General features: G+C 58.5%; 1 protein-coding gene across 1 annotated transcript in view; it reads right to left on the bottom strand.

Moving 5' to 3' along the window:
- The window catches only part of MAP3K1 (mitogen-activated protein kinase kinase kinase 1), a 63,775-nt gene that overhangs the window by 25,325 nt on the left and 20,260 nt on the right, over positions 1-18,190 (bottom strand). The window contains exons 2-6 of the mRNA XM_053914934.1: positions 7,768-7,918; positions 5,081-5,281; positions 1,970-2,170; positions 1,496-1,612; positions 759-907 (exon numbers count right to left, since the gene is read on the bottom strand). Of these exons, the coding sequence (XP_053770909.1) occupies positions 759-907; positions 1,496-1,612; positions 1,970-2,170; positions 5,081-5,281; positions 7,768-7,918 (819 nt within the window). The remainder of the gene's footprint in view (positions 1-758; positions 908-1,495; positions 1,613-1,969; positions 2,171-5,080; positions 5,282-7,767; positions 7,919-18,190) is intronic.

Below are 18,190 nucleotides of genomic sequence, written 5' to 3'. Positions count from 1 at the left end.
AGCCACAGGAGGAGCCATGGCTGAGCCTGCAGGGCTCCGAGGACAGGACGGGGTGGGCGACCCTCCGTCACAGGGTCCCCAGGGGCCTGGGCCAGCTCCCAGCACATGAACCACACGGCAGACCTCCGGCTGAGTTAGTGCCCGTCAGCAGCTGTGCAGCGGGGAGGCCTGGGAAGTGCCCACCATGCGTCCCAACGTGACAAACAGCTACGGGGCCCCTGGCGGTGACGGCCGTCTGCATGGGGAAGCCAGCCTGCGTCCTCGTGGGGAAACGGCCCGAATGGGGATGCCCTGGGGGTCCCTGTGGAAGCAGCAGTGACACCACACCTTCTCACACAGCCTCTGAACCGGCGGAGCGGCGGCACTGCCATCCCGAGAGGGCATCGCGGAAGCAGCGTGCGACACACCCGGTGCCCGACACCAAGTGGTGGCAGGGGCACCGCGGCCCCTGGCTATTCTACAGCGGCCACACTCCTCTTGTGACACAGACACCGCCTCTCCTCTGGTGCTTAACACGCCGCTTTCAGCGCTGTGGTTTTCAGGGCAAACCGTCTCTACACGTGTGGGTGTACCTGTGTGCCCGCACACACGTCTCTGTCCACTTGCACGCATTCACACGGCCTTTAGCACCTGTCACCCTTGCTTTTAACTCGAAAGCCAAGATGCAATGGTTCTAGAGCAACTCCACGAGTAGGTGTGAAAAACGGCCCCTGGAATTACGAAGCACCACTGCTTTTACTCCCTGAGCAAACACCAACCTGTTCTCCGAACTCGACGTGGATGTGCTAGGTGAGGACGCTGGGTGCGAGTTCGACATGCGGGACACGAACTTCTGGATGGTGCTGCGGGATGGCGCTTTGATCCGCGAGCTGCGCCTGCTGTGGTACTTCTGGAACAGACTCTCCACCTAACGCCGGGGAGACAGCGGCAACGGCATTCGCGCCTGATGTGGACACGAAGAGCTCTCAAGGTTCAATTATCTGTCTTTGCTTTCAGGAGTTTTCCACAAAGCCGACTTAAGAGCTTCAAAACAAAGCCCTGGCTGGTGTGGCTCAGTGGATTGAGCACTGGCCTGTGAACCAGAGGGTTGCAGGTTCGGTTCCCGGTGGGGGCACATGCCTGCGCTGCAGGCCAGGTCCCCAGCAGGGGGCATGTGAGAGGCAAACACATCGATGTTTCTCTACCCCTCATTCTCTCCCCTTCCCCTGTCTAAAAAAATAAATAAATAAATGAAACCTAAAAAAAACCCCGAGCTTCAAAACTAAGAATACACACAGCTCACTAAGGACAGTACTTTCACAGCCAGTCAGTGTTTACTTGCTTTTCAGTCTAGAAGAAAACACTAATTTGTCAATGAACTATACGAGAACTATTTTACCCCGAAACCTTCAAAACGACCACTGTATATTTATACATTTAGAGCTCAGGAAAAGTTCAGGAAACACAGCAGAATAATTGTTGACAATTTAACTCTAAAGCATTTACGTAAAAGCACCTCAAAATTCTTCAAGGTCTTCCTCCACAGCAGGGGGTCTGAAGGCTCCAGCTGGAACACCCGGAGCATCACGAAGAGCAGGTGGATGCAGAAGGCCCCGCGCCCACAGCTGCAGTTCTGCAGGACAAAGGAGCAACCACTGAGGCTTAAGTGGTTCCACCAGAACCCCTCAGTCGATCGCTTTTTAAAAAATATTTCCAAGTTTATCATACTAAAGTTTCTAGTGACTAGTATGCAAGAAAACTCTACAGCTCTCTCCATAAATCGATCTCTTGGTTTGGTGAATTTATTAAGTAGATCAAATTTGTATCCTAATGTACGTTAAGTCGCAGTGGAAATCTTTATAAATACATTATAAATATTTAGCCCAAGTCCACTTTGAACTCACTTCCGTTTACTGAACTGCAGGGTGCAACTGCGCACGAACCTGAGCTTGTACGGACAAGAGAAGCCGTGCGCGGCGGCCGACCCTACCTGCGGCCCGATGAACACTCGGTACTTGTTGTCGGGGCTGTCCCCGCCCACCAGGAAGGAGTTGGGCCCGATCTGCTGCAGCAGGTAGAGCCGGGCACGCATCACCTTGTTGACCCGGCGGCCGGTCTCCTCGGGGCTGTACGGGGAGAAGCCATCGGGGGAAGGGGCTCTCCGCGGGGGTGTGGTTCTCCCACTCTGAAACTGCAGGAGAGCGGCACCTGTTAGGAGACCTGCTCCCTTGACAGAAACACTCACCCAGAAAGGCCCACATCAGACAGCACCTGGCATTTAGAGTCTGAGAAAAACCTCGACACTTAACGGAATGGGACGAAGCGTGTTCTGCAAGTGCTTCCATCTGACACGCTCACTGCGTGTGAACCCATGAAATCTCAGCCGCCCCACGCAGCCAACGACAGCCCTCTGGCTGAGAGACAACCACGTGGCAAGGTTACAAATTTCAAATACCTGAGTTCTTTGACAAGCACTGTGTAAACCAAAATAAGAAGCACAAGAAGTTCACCTGGTGAGCTGGCAAAATGTGAACATCACAGAATCTGAACATCAGTTGCTTCCACTAAAGGTGGTGGGTGACTCTTCCGACCAGGCCACCTCACCACAGGGGACGGGCACTCCTGGGGGCAGGGTGGCCTGTGCCGCTCCTTGGGCTCCCCAGAGCTTGGTCTTTCTGTTGGGCCCCCCAGGGAAAGTCCAGTTAGCTCCCCCGAGGCCTCCCGGAAGGGCGGGGGAGGAGAAGTGCTAGTGGGATGGGGACGCGCGAGGCTCCGGACCTTGTGGCTTGGCGACCACGCTCGTCTGTGCAAGCCCAAGAGAAATGGAGGGACACGTCCACACAAGTGTCCACAGCAGCACTGTGCACAGCCACCAGAGTGTGGAAACAGCCCCGGTGTCCAGCCACCGAGGGACAAATGAGGTGGGACACCCGTGCACCAGACTCGTTCCATGACTGATGGGACCAGAGGTGGACAGTGGGCACCTAGGGCTAGGGAGAGGCCCCTACTGGTCTGGGTGTCCTTCCGGGGAAACAAAAACATACTGAAGTTTGTGGTGGCGACAGGTGCAGCTCTGGGAACACACGAAACCCACAAACTGCACCACTTCAACAGGCCAGCTGTTCGGGATGTGAATTGCATCTTGATAAAGCCATTAATTCCCAACAGGCAGCTACTTAAAAGTAACGAGAAAACCTGTAAGACAAGCGCCACGCACACGCTCTTCGACCTGCTGAGCACTCGGACTGCGGCTGTGCTCGCGGAGGTGAGGAGCGTTTCTGCAGCGTTTTTGTAACGGAAGGCACATAAGGAACGTAGCTGCCCGTCAGCGTGGACATCATTAAACAACCTATGGTTTTTCCAGACGGTACAACGCCATGCAGCTGCTACAAAGAACGACAGTACCTTTGCCTGGCACCTGCCCTAGCACGGGGGGGGGGGGGGGGGGGGGGGGGAAGGCTGTGGTCCCCTGCACACCCGCGGCACACGTCCCCTCTGTGAGGCGCCAACTCTAGCGCCAGGGGTGTGACCGGCTTCGGGCGCCAGGACCCACACGCGGGACGCACGTGCCGGCTTGGTAAGAGCCTCTGTGTTGGGACATGCCCTCTTGAAACACTTTTGGTTTTTTTGGCTTCAAAGAACGTTACTGTCGCCCTGGCTGGTGTGGCTCAATGGACTGAGTGCCGGACTGTGAAGCAAAGGGTCACCAGTTCGATTCCCAGTCAGGGCACATGCCTGGGTTGCGGGCCAGGTCCCCAGTAGGGGGCACACAAGAGGCAACCACACATGGATGTTTCTCTCCCTCTTTTTCTCCTCTCCCTTCCCCTCTCTCTAAAAATAAAATAAATAAAATCTTTAAAAAAAAAAGTTATTGTCTCACAGTCCTCATGACAACAAGTCCACCGTCAAGGTGCTGGGAGGGCTGGGTCCCCACGAGGGAGGGTCCCGCCCTCCCTGCATGAACACTTCTATGTAGACCCCACCTGCTTGCTCTGAGAAGCAGGTGCTTGAGGGCAGACAAGACCCTCCAAGCCGAGCCCGCTAGACGCGTAGACTGCCTAGCTAATAAACGACTGACCTCATTTAAGTTAAAAAGTAGCTAACGCACAGTGTGTCAACAAAGCTAACAAACACTGCTGGTGCCTCTGGCTTTACTGTACAGGTTTTCACTTACAGCTCATCTTTGGAAGGGTCCACGTGCATGAACCACCTCATATCCAAGGGCAACCACGCTCCTCTTCCTGGCACTGTTGCCGTACTTTCCCATTCTCTCGTTTGCTCCCCAAGGTTGGAAAGCCCGGTTTAAAGCGGCCCCTACCGTTCTGCACACCTCTGTGACATCTGGCTCAGTGCAGAAGACAGCTGGGTTCTCACCGACACTTCTGCATTTCACCATCGCTGGCACGAGGTGTGGTTAAAACACGTGAACGTTCCCCTTTGATACTGCACCAGAGGCATGGCTGCTGCGAGGCGGCCGGACTGGAACTGGCAACGAGGCCGGCTGGCCGCCTGCCGTCACCGTCTGGTCCAGTGGGCGGCAGGGCGCACGTGCTCTAAGGGGACGGTGGGCCCGGGGTGACCCATGGCACCCAGGCCCGCTCCTCCGGAAATGCCGGGCCGCCTCCCAGGGCTGCCACGGCTCACTGTGCAGCAGGCAAAGGCCAGCCAGCTTGATGGCGTCGCGGCCTCGCGGCCCAGGTCTCAGTTCGGGGAGGCTGTCAGACTAACAGTGCAATGAGCTTCCCAGAAGTCCGGTTTCTGCGAGAAATCTCCAGCTCTACCGCTGGTGAAAGAGGTCTCGCGCTGTTTCCCTTGGAGTGACATCATCTTCAGGAGGCCGTCTGCCACTGCGAGGGTGCGACTTCTGTCGCCGCAGCTGTGACCCTGCCAGTGTGCGGGCAGAGGGGCCCCTCCCCCAAACACTCGTCCCGGCTTCCCACACGACCAGCTTTGACCCAGCGGAGCCCCAGGCGGGTCTCGGGCATGCCCACCGCCGGCCTTGGGGTGCGGGCCGCACTGTGAGAGCTGCTGCTCTGACAGGTGACGGCAAACCTTTCAAACACCACAGAAACTTCACCTGTCTGCTAACACGCCAACTCACCGGCACCGGGGAAGCCCTCTTCCTCCTCACTCCCGGGGATTCCGACTTCGCCGTGCGCCCCGAGGGAGAGCCGCCCGGGGACGGGCTGCGGCGGCCTTTGGGAGCTGGGGACGCAGGGCCCGTCTGGCCCTCTCCTTGAGACTCAGCCGCAAAGGTGTTGATCTCAGATCCGTCTCCTTTGATGGGGATTGGCTTTACCACCTGAATGAAATACCAATACATTGGTTAGTTGAAAACACAAAAACCAAGGAAACCTGAACTTGGCGAGCTCTGTTGTGCAACATTAGACAGATTTAACAGACAGCCTGTCAACACGCACTTCGCGTCACAGGGCCGAGAGTGTCAGAGTTTGGCCCGCACTGACTTCAGGCCTGAAGGCTCTTCCCCTGGCTGAAACCTTGCCACACACACTTTGGGAGCCTGGCGCTACCTGATGCTCCCCGCCGCGAGGGCAGCGCACAAGTGTGAGAGGCAAGCGCTCACGACACCCGCAGACAGTTTACTCAGCTAGACGGAAGCGTGCGTCTCCTCCTGCACCTGCGCTGGCAGACGCAGGCCTTGCAAGCAGCACTGGGCACAAGCTGCCCACGTCGTCTGATCGGTCGATGTGAAACCACCTGTGCTTCATTTTGGGCAACATTCCATCACAGCAGATGGTTCGGGCAGGCACTTCACAGAACGCAAGAGCAGCTGGAAGCTCGAAGACCCACCTCTGGAGTGCAAATGCAGCTTACCCGGCCTGCTGCTCGTGAAGCCAGAGCTCCCAGGCCCGGCCTGGCTGTGACCAGAAGGTTGAAGGTGCTCTGTGGCCTCAGCACAGTCCCTGCTCAGCAGCCTTCTGGCCTATGCCCGCCTGTCCGTTCTACTAGGAGGGCGTACGCCAACCATACACCCCTCACCATCCCCCCTCCCCCCGGGCTCTGATCATGCAGCTGCCCTGCCCGCCCCACCCCCTAGCCTGCAGCCTCCAGACAACACGCCTGCACCTGGGGAAGACACACTGCTCTACAGGGCTCCATCCGAAGCCCACCTGCCACTGGGCCACTTCAACTCCAGTGGCTCCACGTGCTTCCTGCAGCTAAGTCTTTGCGGCTCCCTGCCCACCCCACACGCCTGGCACAGCCACACCTGCTAGAAGAGCCCATGCCTCACTTCATGTCTGTGTATTGTGCACAAGTCATGTGTCACAGCCAGAGGTACTGGCGCCTCCCTCGAGTGTCAGACCCCCAAGGAGACAGTGAATGTCTCCGGGCAACAGGAAGTCTGCCCTGGAGAAGGTGGGGATGAGGCAGCGAGCCCCGCTCTCCCCACAGAACCACGAGGAAGAACAGAATCTGGTCCACAGGCACTGAAGGATGAGTAGTTGGATTCTCTTTAGAGAGCAGTGACCTCTGCTCTGTGCCGTTCTGGAGAGACCTGGACTCCCCACCTGCTCCCGGGGCTCCAGGAGCAGCATCTGAACACCAGACGGCTCTGCCTGCTCCAGACCCTTCTTCACCCTGAGTGGGCAGGAAGCTGACACCTTCCATGAAATGTTGCAACAGAACTCTCTTTCCTAAGACAAGTCCTGGGTGTGTCCTCTCCATCCCCTGACGGGACTGGTGAGGACTAAATGGGGCTCACGTGCAGACTGCGCTGGAAAGGGAAGCAGTCGTGGGCGAGAGGCATCTGAAGAGCCGGAGAGAAAGGAACAGGTAGCCGCAGCCCAGACAGCCCGCGGGTCTGAGTAGGCGGGAGGGGGCAGCTCACAGCAAGGGCTGCCGGCCCCGAGGGGGTTTGGCTATTGTAGAGCCGCCAGCACGGGCCTCTCATGGGGCTTTCTGAGATGACAGGGAGGCTCTCTCACTGCCCAGCCCCAGGGCCACCAGCCAAACAGGCTCCTCGGCACTCGAGATGCGACTGGTGTGACTGCGGAACGCAGTCTTCACTTTCATTCATGTTTGGACGTACACAGGCATGTGGGGTGAAGAACGCTGGGTAACCGTTTGGCGGGGTGTGCTCGCCTTCATGATCATACCCACGACCCCTCGCCTCCGACACACGCGCGCACACACACACACGTGCACACGCCGTGCTCGGCCACCTCTGTGCCCTGAGGCCCGCTTCTCCCTCCGGAGTGCAAGGAAGCTGTTTCGTGGATCTGACAGACGAGCCCGCCTCCTCTTATAAACTGAAGGCCAGACCCTCCACCAGCAAAGAGACCATGGCTGGTTCACTGCGGTGGCGTGAAACCGAAGCCGCCATGCCTCCGAGGAGTGCCCGAACGCTAAAAACGGTGGCCGCGGGGGGGCAAGCCTGCCTGTCCTCGTCTGGGACCCAGGCGCCTTGCCCAGGCCCTGGGCATCTTGTCAGTCTTTGTCAACCCCGTGAGCCTATTTCATCTTTTCTGACTCCCAGAAAGACTCCTGGGGTTAAGATCCTTGGAACTCACCTCCGATAGAACACCAAGGTAAAATCTGAAACACTGCTTTTGTGTTCCAAGTTTCCAGTCCAGGGCGGCTCTCCCAGCAGAGGGCAGCGTGGCCTCGTGCCCCTGGCCCCTGGCCGAGCTGGCTCTGCGGCTCAGGGAGCAGGGTCAGGCAAGTCCACCCTGTGATGTCCGCCGAGGAGTCCCCACCCCACTGCCTGCCACCCCGGACGGCCTGCCAGTGCCCCCAACACCCCAGCGCCCCCAGGCCCATGCTCACCACAGGGCCCCGGCGGCTCCTCCTCTCCAGCCACTCGTGCCGCCAGGCCGGCATGCAGGTGGCCTTGAGCTTCTCGCGGATCATGCGCTCCTCCGGGCGGTCGTCCATCTTGTGCAGGCCCCGCAGCGTGTCTCTGCTGTCCATCTCGCGGCTGCAGTGGGCGGGGCGGGGAGAGCGGTTACGGGCGGGAAGGCACTGGCCCGGGGCCAAAGAAACCACGTGCTCCCGTCTGACGTGCTCCGAGGGCGGGAGACGCGGGGAAACCGCCTTCAGCGGGCTCGGGCCGCCCCTGGGAGCCACACGCCGCTCTCGGCGACCGTGCAGCGCAGGCAGCCCGCGAGCGGGCGTTTACTACCTTTAAACAGACAGGTGTTGCGGGGTGGGCAGCGGCCACCGGACACCCGAACGCAGACACGGGCAGGCCGCGGACCCCGCGCCGCCGTTCCCGAGGGCAGCAACACGCTTGACGGGCACAGACGCTGACCCGAGGTGCCAGCAAGTCCGGTGGGCACGGAGAATCGGGTGCACAGCCTCGTTTTTGGACACGGGCTGAACAAAGACTTGACGAGCCGGGCGAAACCTCAGCACGTGCTGTCTGCTCCCGCAACGTGTTTTCACCCCCCCCCCCCCAAGCTCAACCCGGGTCCTGGGAGCGCTGGGGGGGGAGGAGGTCGCGTGCGGGGGCACTCCAGGCACCGCACAGGCGACGCACCGTGGCTGCCAGAACCTGGTCCCGAGGAGGCAGGTGGCGGGAGGCGGCCCGGGAGAGGCCTCTGTGTAAAGAACGCGCAGCGACACAGCGGGGGTCCCACTGGACAGGCCCCGAGGGCCTCAAAGGCGGCAGGGACAGAGCCCAGAGCCACCCCCACGCCCCGCCCATCACGGCCCCGCCCATCACCGGGGAGTGCGGCACCTGCCCGCACCCAGCCCAGTTCCCGCTTCACACCAGAAGCCCCGCCCCCGGCCCAGGGGCGGGAGCGCCTCTCCTGTAAGCCCCGCCCCCCCCCCCCCCCCCCCCCCCCCCCGCAGGCGCCTTCGAGGGCCTCCCCTCCCGGCGCCCAGCCCAGCACCCGCTCAGCCCAAACAAGCCTCCCCGGGACCCGCGGCCGGCCTCTTCCTCGCCGCTTGTGAAAGACCGTCTTGTGCACCGACTAGTTACTGGAAGTCGTAGCGCACCAGCAGCGCCACTTCCACACGTGCCTAAGGTCATTTTTTCAGAACCACTGCCCTGAGATAGAATAGCTGGGTCAAAACGTGCACTTTTTGGTACCTTAACTAAGACATTCGATACTAACGGTGAATTACCTTCGGGAAAACGTACATCCATCCACAGTCCCCCGAGTCACGTCGCCACCCTAGCTGGTGGGAACCAGCAGGCTCCCGAGGTGGCTGCTGCAGCCAGAGTCTCACTCCCTTCCGCCGCTGCAGGGGGCGCAAGCGCCCTCGGCAGCTTCCCAGGGACCTAGACTAACACCCAAGATGTTGAACACCGCCCACGGCACCTGCCACAGCTGGTCTCAGCTTGCTGCCGAAAACTCCCTCCTGCTCGGGCTCTGCGAAAATCATTCTCACCTGCCCACCACCCACCTTGCTGACGTCCAGCACTCTGGCTTTCCTGCAACTCCGTGGACACCAATCTCGATCAGGAATCCTGAGTCCCATCTTCCATTGCCCTTAAAGCAGCGGATCCCACCCTTTCTGGCACCAGGGACTCGTTTTGTAGAAGAGCATTTTTCCACAGACCAGGGTCAGGGGCATGGTCTCGGGATGATTCAAGGGCACTGCAGTCAAGCTCACCGCCTGTCGTGCGGCCCGGAGGCTGGGACCCCTGCCTTAAGGTGCTCACAGCCACCTTCGAGCCCCTCCCCAACCCTCAGCCTGGGAGGGGAAGCCAGTGACTCACCCCCACAGACCCCTATCTAAGGACCCGGCCCGGGTGGACATCGGCCAGACGCCACCCAACACTCGCGTCAGACAGGTGCTGCGGCAGGGACGTGACTGGCAGCCCCGAGGGCCTTCCCAGTTCAACACGTGACGCTCGCTCGCGTCGTCTAACCTTTGCACAATCCGTATGCAATCCAGACTCCATTCGCAATTTCGATGTGATTCAGGAGAACAATTCTCACTGCTCTTAAATTAACACACAAATATAAATCAGTGAAGGTTCTAACGCCTTCATAAGTAATGCGCACATGTAATCAATTCTACAATGTGTATTTTTCCCATTTTCATCTCTGAAGTCACACCGCCTATTACAGCCAGACGTTGTGAGTTAATGCGCACGGTTCATTTCCTGTCTTCATGGTACGTAGAGTAACAGTATCACTCACAACCAGTGGGACCTCGGGTTCCATTAAACACACAGCAAACCCGACTCCGCCTGCCAGGAAAACACCGTAGCTACTCAGTTCTCTTCGTCTCTGAGACAGAAACCAAACCGGGAACAAAAGCTCCTTCCGACACACTTCTATTGTTTTCTCACAGCCCGACGTGCAGTCTTCATGGGTCAGACACACGAAGGGCTTTTATCTTTACCACACGTGTGTGCGCGCCTCCGTATGGCAGTGATTTGTCAGCACACCCGATACACACCGCCCCTACAGCAGGAAACACCTTCCAAAACAAGAGAAAAGCACACAGACTCGTCTGCACCGAGAGCCGTAAACCCCCGCGGTCTGAGGGCCTCCAATCTATTACCCAGAACCACACCTGTTGTTTCAACTAAGGCAACAGCTCGTACATCCGACCTTTTGGCAAAGTAAATATACACATTTTGGGAACACTCTGGAGACTTAAAAACACCAAACTTTTAGCCAGATAAGCTTGAGAAGTGTAAACAGTTACAGGTTGCGCTTTGCCTCCCTTCCTGCGTGCTCACAGCAGAAACTCGGCGTTCCTGCTGCTTCTGTCTCTGAGCCTTCCTCAGAGCGGACCTGTGACTGAGCCCGAGTCTCCACAGGCCCTTTCTCTCCCCCCCAGGCTAGGTTTCCAGTTCTGTCCCTTCCTGGACGATGGGATTCACCTGCTACACAGGGACGTCCCCATGGCCCTCCCCAGGGAAGCCGAGCAGCTGCCCCTCCCGCCCCTCCGCAGGCAGTCACGGGCCTCCCTCTCAGGACCCAAGGTGAGGGACTTTTCCCCGCCTCTGCCTCGGCCCTCCTACCCACCTCGAAGGGCCACATGTCGGCCCTGCCCTACTCTCCCAGCACCAAACACCCTTCTCCAGCACCCAAGTGCGTCCCGCCTGCACCGCAGGCGTTTCCTGCTGGCATCTCACAGCCCCACGTGGCGACAGCTGTTCTCACAGCAGACGACGGAGGTCTGCTCAGTCCCATCTCCTCTCCACTCGGGAGCGGTTCCCGTCATTGGCGCGACTGGCAGAATGGAGCCTGGGGCCTGCGCGCCACCTCCCCGCACAGGGCCTGATGCTCAGGGCACCACACTGGGCCCCTGGCTGCGCTGCGCCCTGACCACAGATGCTCTGTCCTGGGTGGTATGCGGAGTCTGAGCAAGGTGCCAGGGGGGTCCCTTCAGGGACGAGGGGAGACAGAGCTGAGCAGAAAGTGGGAGTGAGGAGGCAGGACTGAGGGAGGAGAGAGGAGGAGTCAGGGCGGGAGGGGGACCCGAGGCTGCATCCCCCGAGGGCTGGAGGGTCAACCCCCACCCCTCCGCCTGTCCAGCTCACTGCCCCGGCGTGAAGATTGAACCAACCCGGTTCACCACCGCTTTCTTTTAAGGTGGTTCTGCAGTGTTCACCTTTAGCATGGACACACCCGTGCCCCAAGAGGCCAGGCACAGTGGCGGGTGCTCAACCTCCTCCCGGCAGCCCACTGAGCAGCAGCTGACCCGGCTGGTCAGCAGCAGGGCCTGGGCACAAAGCTGGTATCACTGCTGTGGCAGCTCGCTGCCACCCTGAGCCTGTCTCTGCGAGGGGCCGTCAGACAGCAGGCCGGTGTGTCTCCAACGAGAGCGCACAAAGGTGGCACAGTGGCTTCTGCAGTGAGACACCCGACCACAGAGCTGCAGAGGGGCGTTCGCTCCAGCCCCGAGCTGCAGCAGAAGCGACAAACTGACGATCACGGGAAGCTACTCAGGACGTCCACGGGGTTTCACGTTCTCTGCAGACACGTGCCCAGACAGTGCAGGTGACGGACGACTTTACACAACCAGGCTCAGGGCTCCCGGTGTCCGAGGAATCGGCAGGGACCCTGCGAAGTGCCCTTAGAGATTTCGGAGAGGTCCCCTTGGGGTGCTCCCAGTACGGGATCCGCTGCAGGACCCAAACTGAGCCCGTGCACGTGGGTCCTCACATGTGCGGTCTCAGGTGGAGGGGACAGGGAGAATGGCTGGGGCAGGCACCCACGGGCCGGCGCGTCCTGATGGAGCACGCGCACCCACAGAGGACGCAACCACGGAGCAGTCCTGAGGTGCCTAAGGGGGAACGTCAAGACGTGGAAAGTACAGGATTTCAAGTCAGACGCGAAGGACTCCACAGGCCCTCCCTTCCTAGGGGCACGAGGACACCCAGTGTCTACAAGAGGGTGAAATCCGGTGACCTGCATCTGAGGCCACACTGCGCACTCCAGCCTGAAACCACTTTCTTCCCCAGGACGGTTTCTGCTCTCTTGGAGACATGCGTCCTTGGCCAACTGCTGGCCTTTCCCCTCTTCTGCGGAGAAGGGTCGGACGGCAGTGCCGGGAAGGGCGACGCACCCTCTGCGTGGGGTGCAGCACTCGTAACGCAGGGAACGCCACACAAGAGACAGAGGACTGTATTCCCGGCATGCTCGGTAACGCGTGGCCCCCAAGAGGAGCCCCTCCTTCCCAGAGCCGCCAGCGTCTCATCTTCAGCATGGCACAGCTCCGCCCACGTCCTCACCCAGAAGCACCTCGGGGCGGTCAGCACCTCTGAAGCACCGAGCTGGACGCCAGGGACCTTTGTGCCAGTGCGGTGTGTGTGCCTTCCCACCCCGACCCTCGGGGCATGCAGGCACGGAAAGCACACGCTCTGGTTAACAATTTACACAGGAAGCTAAACAGCACGGAGGCCAAAGAAGGTAACAACAGGACTTGTGGACAATGACTAGAAGCAGTGTAACACACCTCCTTAGCGATTCTGACCGACTCACAAATTACTCCACACTGCCACCTACACTCTAAAGATCGAGGTAGCTGACACCATGGATCAGTTTCTATTACAGTATCATCCCACCTAAATCTGAAGGTTGAAACTGTTTTCTAGCAAAAATCATAGGACTCTGAAATGTTCAAAGTGGCACAGAAGCATGAAGAGTACACAGGAAATTAACCGGCAGTAACCACCGACTGCATTCATGGTGCGTCCGGCCCTGAAGGCTCCCTCCCAGGCCAGCCCGGGCAGCCTCAACAAGGTCAAGTTCCCTGAGGGCAGGTCCCAGACACCAGAGGCCGTGGGCCTGATCAGCCATCGCTGATTCGGAGTCAGGGGGGCCGCCGTCCCTCCTAATCAACAAAGATCTGGGAAGTGACTCGGGCCGCTGTTCTGCACGGCACAGGCGACAGACACAACCCACACATCCCTTCGGGCATATGAAGGGTTTCAAAGAAAACAGGAAGAATATTCAGGTCTTCCTACTTCTGCATAAGTAATGCGTACAAGACCGGCTTAGCGGCCGCTGTGCGGAGAGACGACAGGAGTCCACAGGAGGCGGCATCGAGCTACCAGCCAGGACTGAAGGCTCTTGAAGGCGGTGACATCACATGGACTTCTCACAGCCAATGCCTTCGGACCAGGGCGTGGGGTGAACCGCAGGCCTCCCGGCCTCCCGGTAGACACGCGCATCCGAGACGCAGCTGCGTCCACTGAGCAGTTCTGTCCCCCCTTCTTTCACGTGCTGGAGCCTATGGCCTGTTTACAGCGTGCGATCGGCTACAGCTACTGGGCCGCACTGGTGACGATGACTCGGTGGGCTACAGATGCAGACACGGTCCGTGCACTTTAAAAGGTCCACGAAACCCTGACAGCTCCCAACACAGATGCTACCAGGACGAACAGCTCACGCTGTTAACCCAGGGAGAGAAGGACTCCAGGTTTCCTTTTATAAATTGCATTTTTGTTGGATTCTACTCAAGACATTTTATAATCAAAAGGCAACTTTCTGGATCACAAACATTCACAGGAGTAATGAATTTGATAAAGCTGCCTTGCAGGAAAAGTACATTTTGTAAACTTGACGTACAAGCATCTGGATGGACTTTGGCAGTCTCCAAAGCTGGTGGCGCCAAGGTGAACGGCAAGGTGAGACTCTGAGGGGACACAGGCGGATGCACTCACCCAGGAGTGACTCTCATCAAGGTAAAGGGGCTGTGCCTGCAGCTGAGACCCAGGTAAACCAAAAGAAAGACACAGTGCCAACAGGTTTCTAACCCCCTCTTCACATCTACCCAGCCCCTGAGGAAGGGAAAGCAGCAACACAGACACTCAGCCATTCCTGGTGCATCCGAGTTTCTCCGAAGGGGAGCTGGCGATCCCCATAAAAGCCACGCGACCAGTCACTAACGTGCCACAGACAAAGTCTAACAGGCATTACTGACGACACTGCTCAGCGGTGGAGCGGAGATGCTCTCAACAAACCTGGAGGAAGACTCGCTCTTCCTTCGAACCGTACTAACACACGAATGGAACACCCACCAATTTCCGTAAGACTGAGACTAATTACGTGCCCTCGATCAAGCCAGGAGATGGGGACGATGCCATCACAGGCGCTGGTGAGCCTGTCAGTGGCTGGTTGGGACAAGGTGAACCTGTGACAGACACCAGGACTCCTGGGGCGACAGGAAGCTGCGAGACAGCACATCCACACAGCCAGCGGGGGAGGGGAGGATGTGACCGGGCCAATCAGGAACATGCGGCGACCAGTGAGCCCAACACAAGTTTTAAAGAGAACCAGAGATCGGAGGAATCGAGTTAGGTTCGTAAGGAATAAAGATCCTGGAGGATCAGTAATTTGCAATCAGAAAATGTTGGTTTTTAAAAGCAGTCAAGGAGACAAAGCAGAGAGGGCCAGGGCAGCCAGCCCACCGCAGGTCTCAGAGAGCCAAAATCCGACTCTGGCGACACCGGCCTGCTGCCGGGTGTCCGGCCTGGAGTGGCTGGGGGCTCAGGTTCAGTGAGCTTCACTGACTGGCCACAAGTCACGAAGGCAAAACCGACGGTCGCAGCTGCCTAGACGAGTGGCAGTGGGCAGAACTGGGCAGAAACGGCTCTGTGAGAGTGGGTTTTGTAAGATGCGTCATGTCACAGAAATAGGACCGTCGGCGCGACAGACACACAAAGACGATAGACGATGGATGACAGAGTCACAGCAATGTCGGCCACTCGAGTTCAGTCCTTTTGGAGATACTTCCCTGCTCTCTGAGGCACCAGCCTCCGTGACAGTAACCTGACACCACGGCTCTGCCACACCCAGGACACAGATGCACTCTCCGGCAGTGAGGGGGGGGGGGGGCCTCCCAGGCGCGATGTTCTGAGCGGCAGCATTTACACAGGGGGTGCAAGGCCAACATGGCCCCGTTTCCCACTAGTTCCTCCCAGCCAAGCCCCACGCAAGCTTGCAGTCCTGCGGTCCTGCGGGCTCGTATCCTTTTGACATCAGCGCTCGACACTCCATGGTTCATCCCTTCCTTTGTGGTGTCTCTGATGCTCAACCCTCGGAAGAGACGGGACGTGAGCAGCCTCTTCCTTAGCGGTCAGCACACATCAGAGGTTGGCAGGGAAGAGGCCGCTGTGGTTACAGTGTTTGCCTACAGGCGTGTTTCCTTCCCAGAAGTCCCCTTTGTGCTCCTTGACAGACCGGGGGTGGGGGTGTCTAGAAGGCAAGTGACGCCCAATTCACCCTCCGTCAGAGGCGCGGGCCGGACTCTGCCACCCCCACAGGGCGAGGCCTCGTGTCTGCTCCCCCAGGGGCGTGGGCCCACAGTCCCACACAGGGCAGCTATGGGGGGCGTGGCTGCTCCCACACCATTGAGGTCCCCACCAGAAAGATCCCAAGTCGGAGCTAGATGGAGGCTCCTCTGGTGTATGTTTTCCTCTGGAACCTTCTCCGGTGGGTGTGCGACATTTTTACTAAGTCACCTGTCTCCAAAGCCACGTGGACAGCTCAGTGAGTACTCTGCCACGAGACCAAGCAAGCGAAGACCTAGCCAAGTGGCCTGCCACTGTCCCCACCCCGACAGTTTATAAAGTGTGGGGTGAAGTGAAAAGGGTAGCATTCTGCGTATCCTCAGGTTAATAAAACCCTCGGATGGTCTTTGGTGTTCCCAGACGAACGAAGACGAGGGGACGGTGCTGGATTCGAGCACTGAGCCCCCTTCCAGCCTTTGCTGGAATAGGCTCCTCCGGGCCCCAGAGAGCAGCTGGCGCTGTTTCTGCGCACGTCCTCCTAGTGGGTGGCCATTCGTGTTAACCGGGACGCCCAGTGAGGAAGGACAACTTCCTGACCAGTGGGGCTTTTCTTCTCTGAGCGTCCAGCGCTAGAAAACCCCTCCATCCGGTGCGTGCGGCACGGCCTGGGCGCGAAAGCTCTGCCCAGGCAAGAGCGGTCAATGTGAGGTGGGACAAAGGCTCGGACCGCGACAAGGCAGACCTGCATCCCTCCAGGCGCGCTCAGAGCCTCCCGGCTGAAACGGAGGCACTTTAACACGTCGTAAATAGTGTCACAGACAGGGTGGGTCTTCCTCCTCAACTTTATCAGGACCGCTGGGAAGACCCACAGAGGAGTTGATGCCCGAATAATTTTAGAGGGAAGCACAGGACCAGCAGGGGTGCAGCTGATGAAGGTTGGAAGGACATTTCCTAGACAAAAGAATCAGCTTTGCAGAAAATGACCTTCTATAAAATATTGAGCAGCGTATGGTTCTGCCAGTTAGGAATCACCAGATGAAACACAATTACACTGGCTTATCCAAAAACCTCCGTGCTTCATGGTTCTCTGCGAGGGAAGAAAACCCATCCACAGCACTCCTCACAGCCACTCGGCTCGCAAGTCCTTCAGTGAGTGGCCCTGGACACGGACAGCCAGAAGTCTGCGCCGGGCCATCTCTCTATCTAATCCCTTCCGGCTCAGAGAGTCAACACGTATGAGAGGAAAACCCAGAGAAGCAGCTGACACCAGCTGCCACATCTCAACAGGACACCTCTCCAGCCACGACAGAGCTGACCACACCTGTAGTGCAGCTGAGGTCCCGAGGACTCAACTACGCAGGGGAGACCGACCGCCGGCCAGAGAGACAGACGGAATCGGCCTGGTGCAAACCCAGCCTGAGAGAAGCGGGGTCACACCTTCCTACCTGGGCCGGTCTGACCACTAGCAGAGGCCCTGGCGTGTCACTCAGATTTGTCCCTGGCCAAATCCACTCACTTTCCCAGGCCTTAGGTCCGCGGTGAAGACAGAGAAGACATGAGCCGAAACAGCCTGGTGAGCCGTCTTCTCAAGGGAAGCCATGGAACGCGAGACAGACAAGGGCCTGGGGCTTGGCCCCCGCCTGACTGAGGTCCTGGAGCCCGAGCAGGGTAACCACTTGGTGGCTCCGACCCTGACGCCGCGTCCCCAGCAGTGACGGGAGGTTGGGGGGGCAGCAAGTCACAGCAGATGCAGCAAGACCACTAGGCAATCCCGGCGTGGTGCCCGCAAGACCATGTGGGGGTTCGGGAAGTGCCAGTCCAGTGACATCTGGCCGTAAACACCACAAAGGCAAAGGGCTGCTTGTCCTGCAGAGAAGACGGGACCCAAAGGCCATGTCCTCGGGCGGCAGCTCAGACACAAGTCACACCGAGACACGGGCAGTGTGGACGGCGACCGCACAGGAGCTGTGCACCCCCTGGCTGTGTTAAAGCCTTGGGTCTACCACCACCTCGTGGCTGCCGCCCAAGCCGGTCGGCCCCCCCGCACCCCAGTTCCCTTCTGTGAAATGGGGGTGATACCAACTGCACAGAGTAGGTAGGAGGCTTAACTAAGCTAATCTACACGAGGTCTGTCCAGAAGGCATCCACCATGTAACATGAAAATTAGAGACATTTATTGAAGAAGATACAAGAAACCTTGTACATAGGACAATGACGCCTCAGTTCCCTTCGAAGTAGGCATCTTGGGACCTCACACAGTTCTTCCAATCGCCATCAGCTGCCCCATCGTATTTTCCTGAATCCCATCAACAGTCTGAAATCTCTACCCTTTCAAAGGTGATCTGGGTTTTGGGAAAAGCCAGAAGTCTCAGGGCGCCAAATCTGGGCTGTAGGGGGGCTGAGTCACCTGGTGATTTGATGCTTCATCAAAGACCTCTGATGAGACCTGATGCACGAGCAGGTGCGTTGTCGTGGTGAAGCTGCCAGTCACCAGCTGCCCACAGCTGCAGCCTTCTGCATCATCTGAACAGATTCCACAGA

This window comes from Desmodus rotundus, chromosome 1 (genome assembly GCF_022682495.2).
Source record: "Desmodus rotundus isolate HL8 chromosome 1, HLdesRot8A.1, whole genome shotgun sequence".
NCBI classification, from domain to species: Eukaryota; Metazoa; Chordata; class Mammalia; order Chiroptera; family Phyllostomidae; genus Desmodus; species Desmodus rotundus.
The sequence above is the reverse complement of the archived record's forward strand: the minus strand, read 5'-3'. Positions and strand labels throughout refer to the sequence as shown.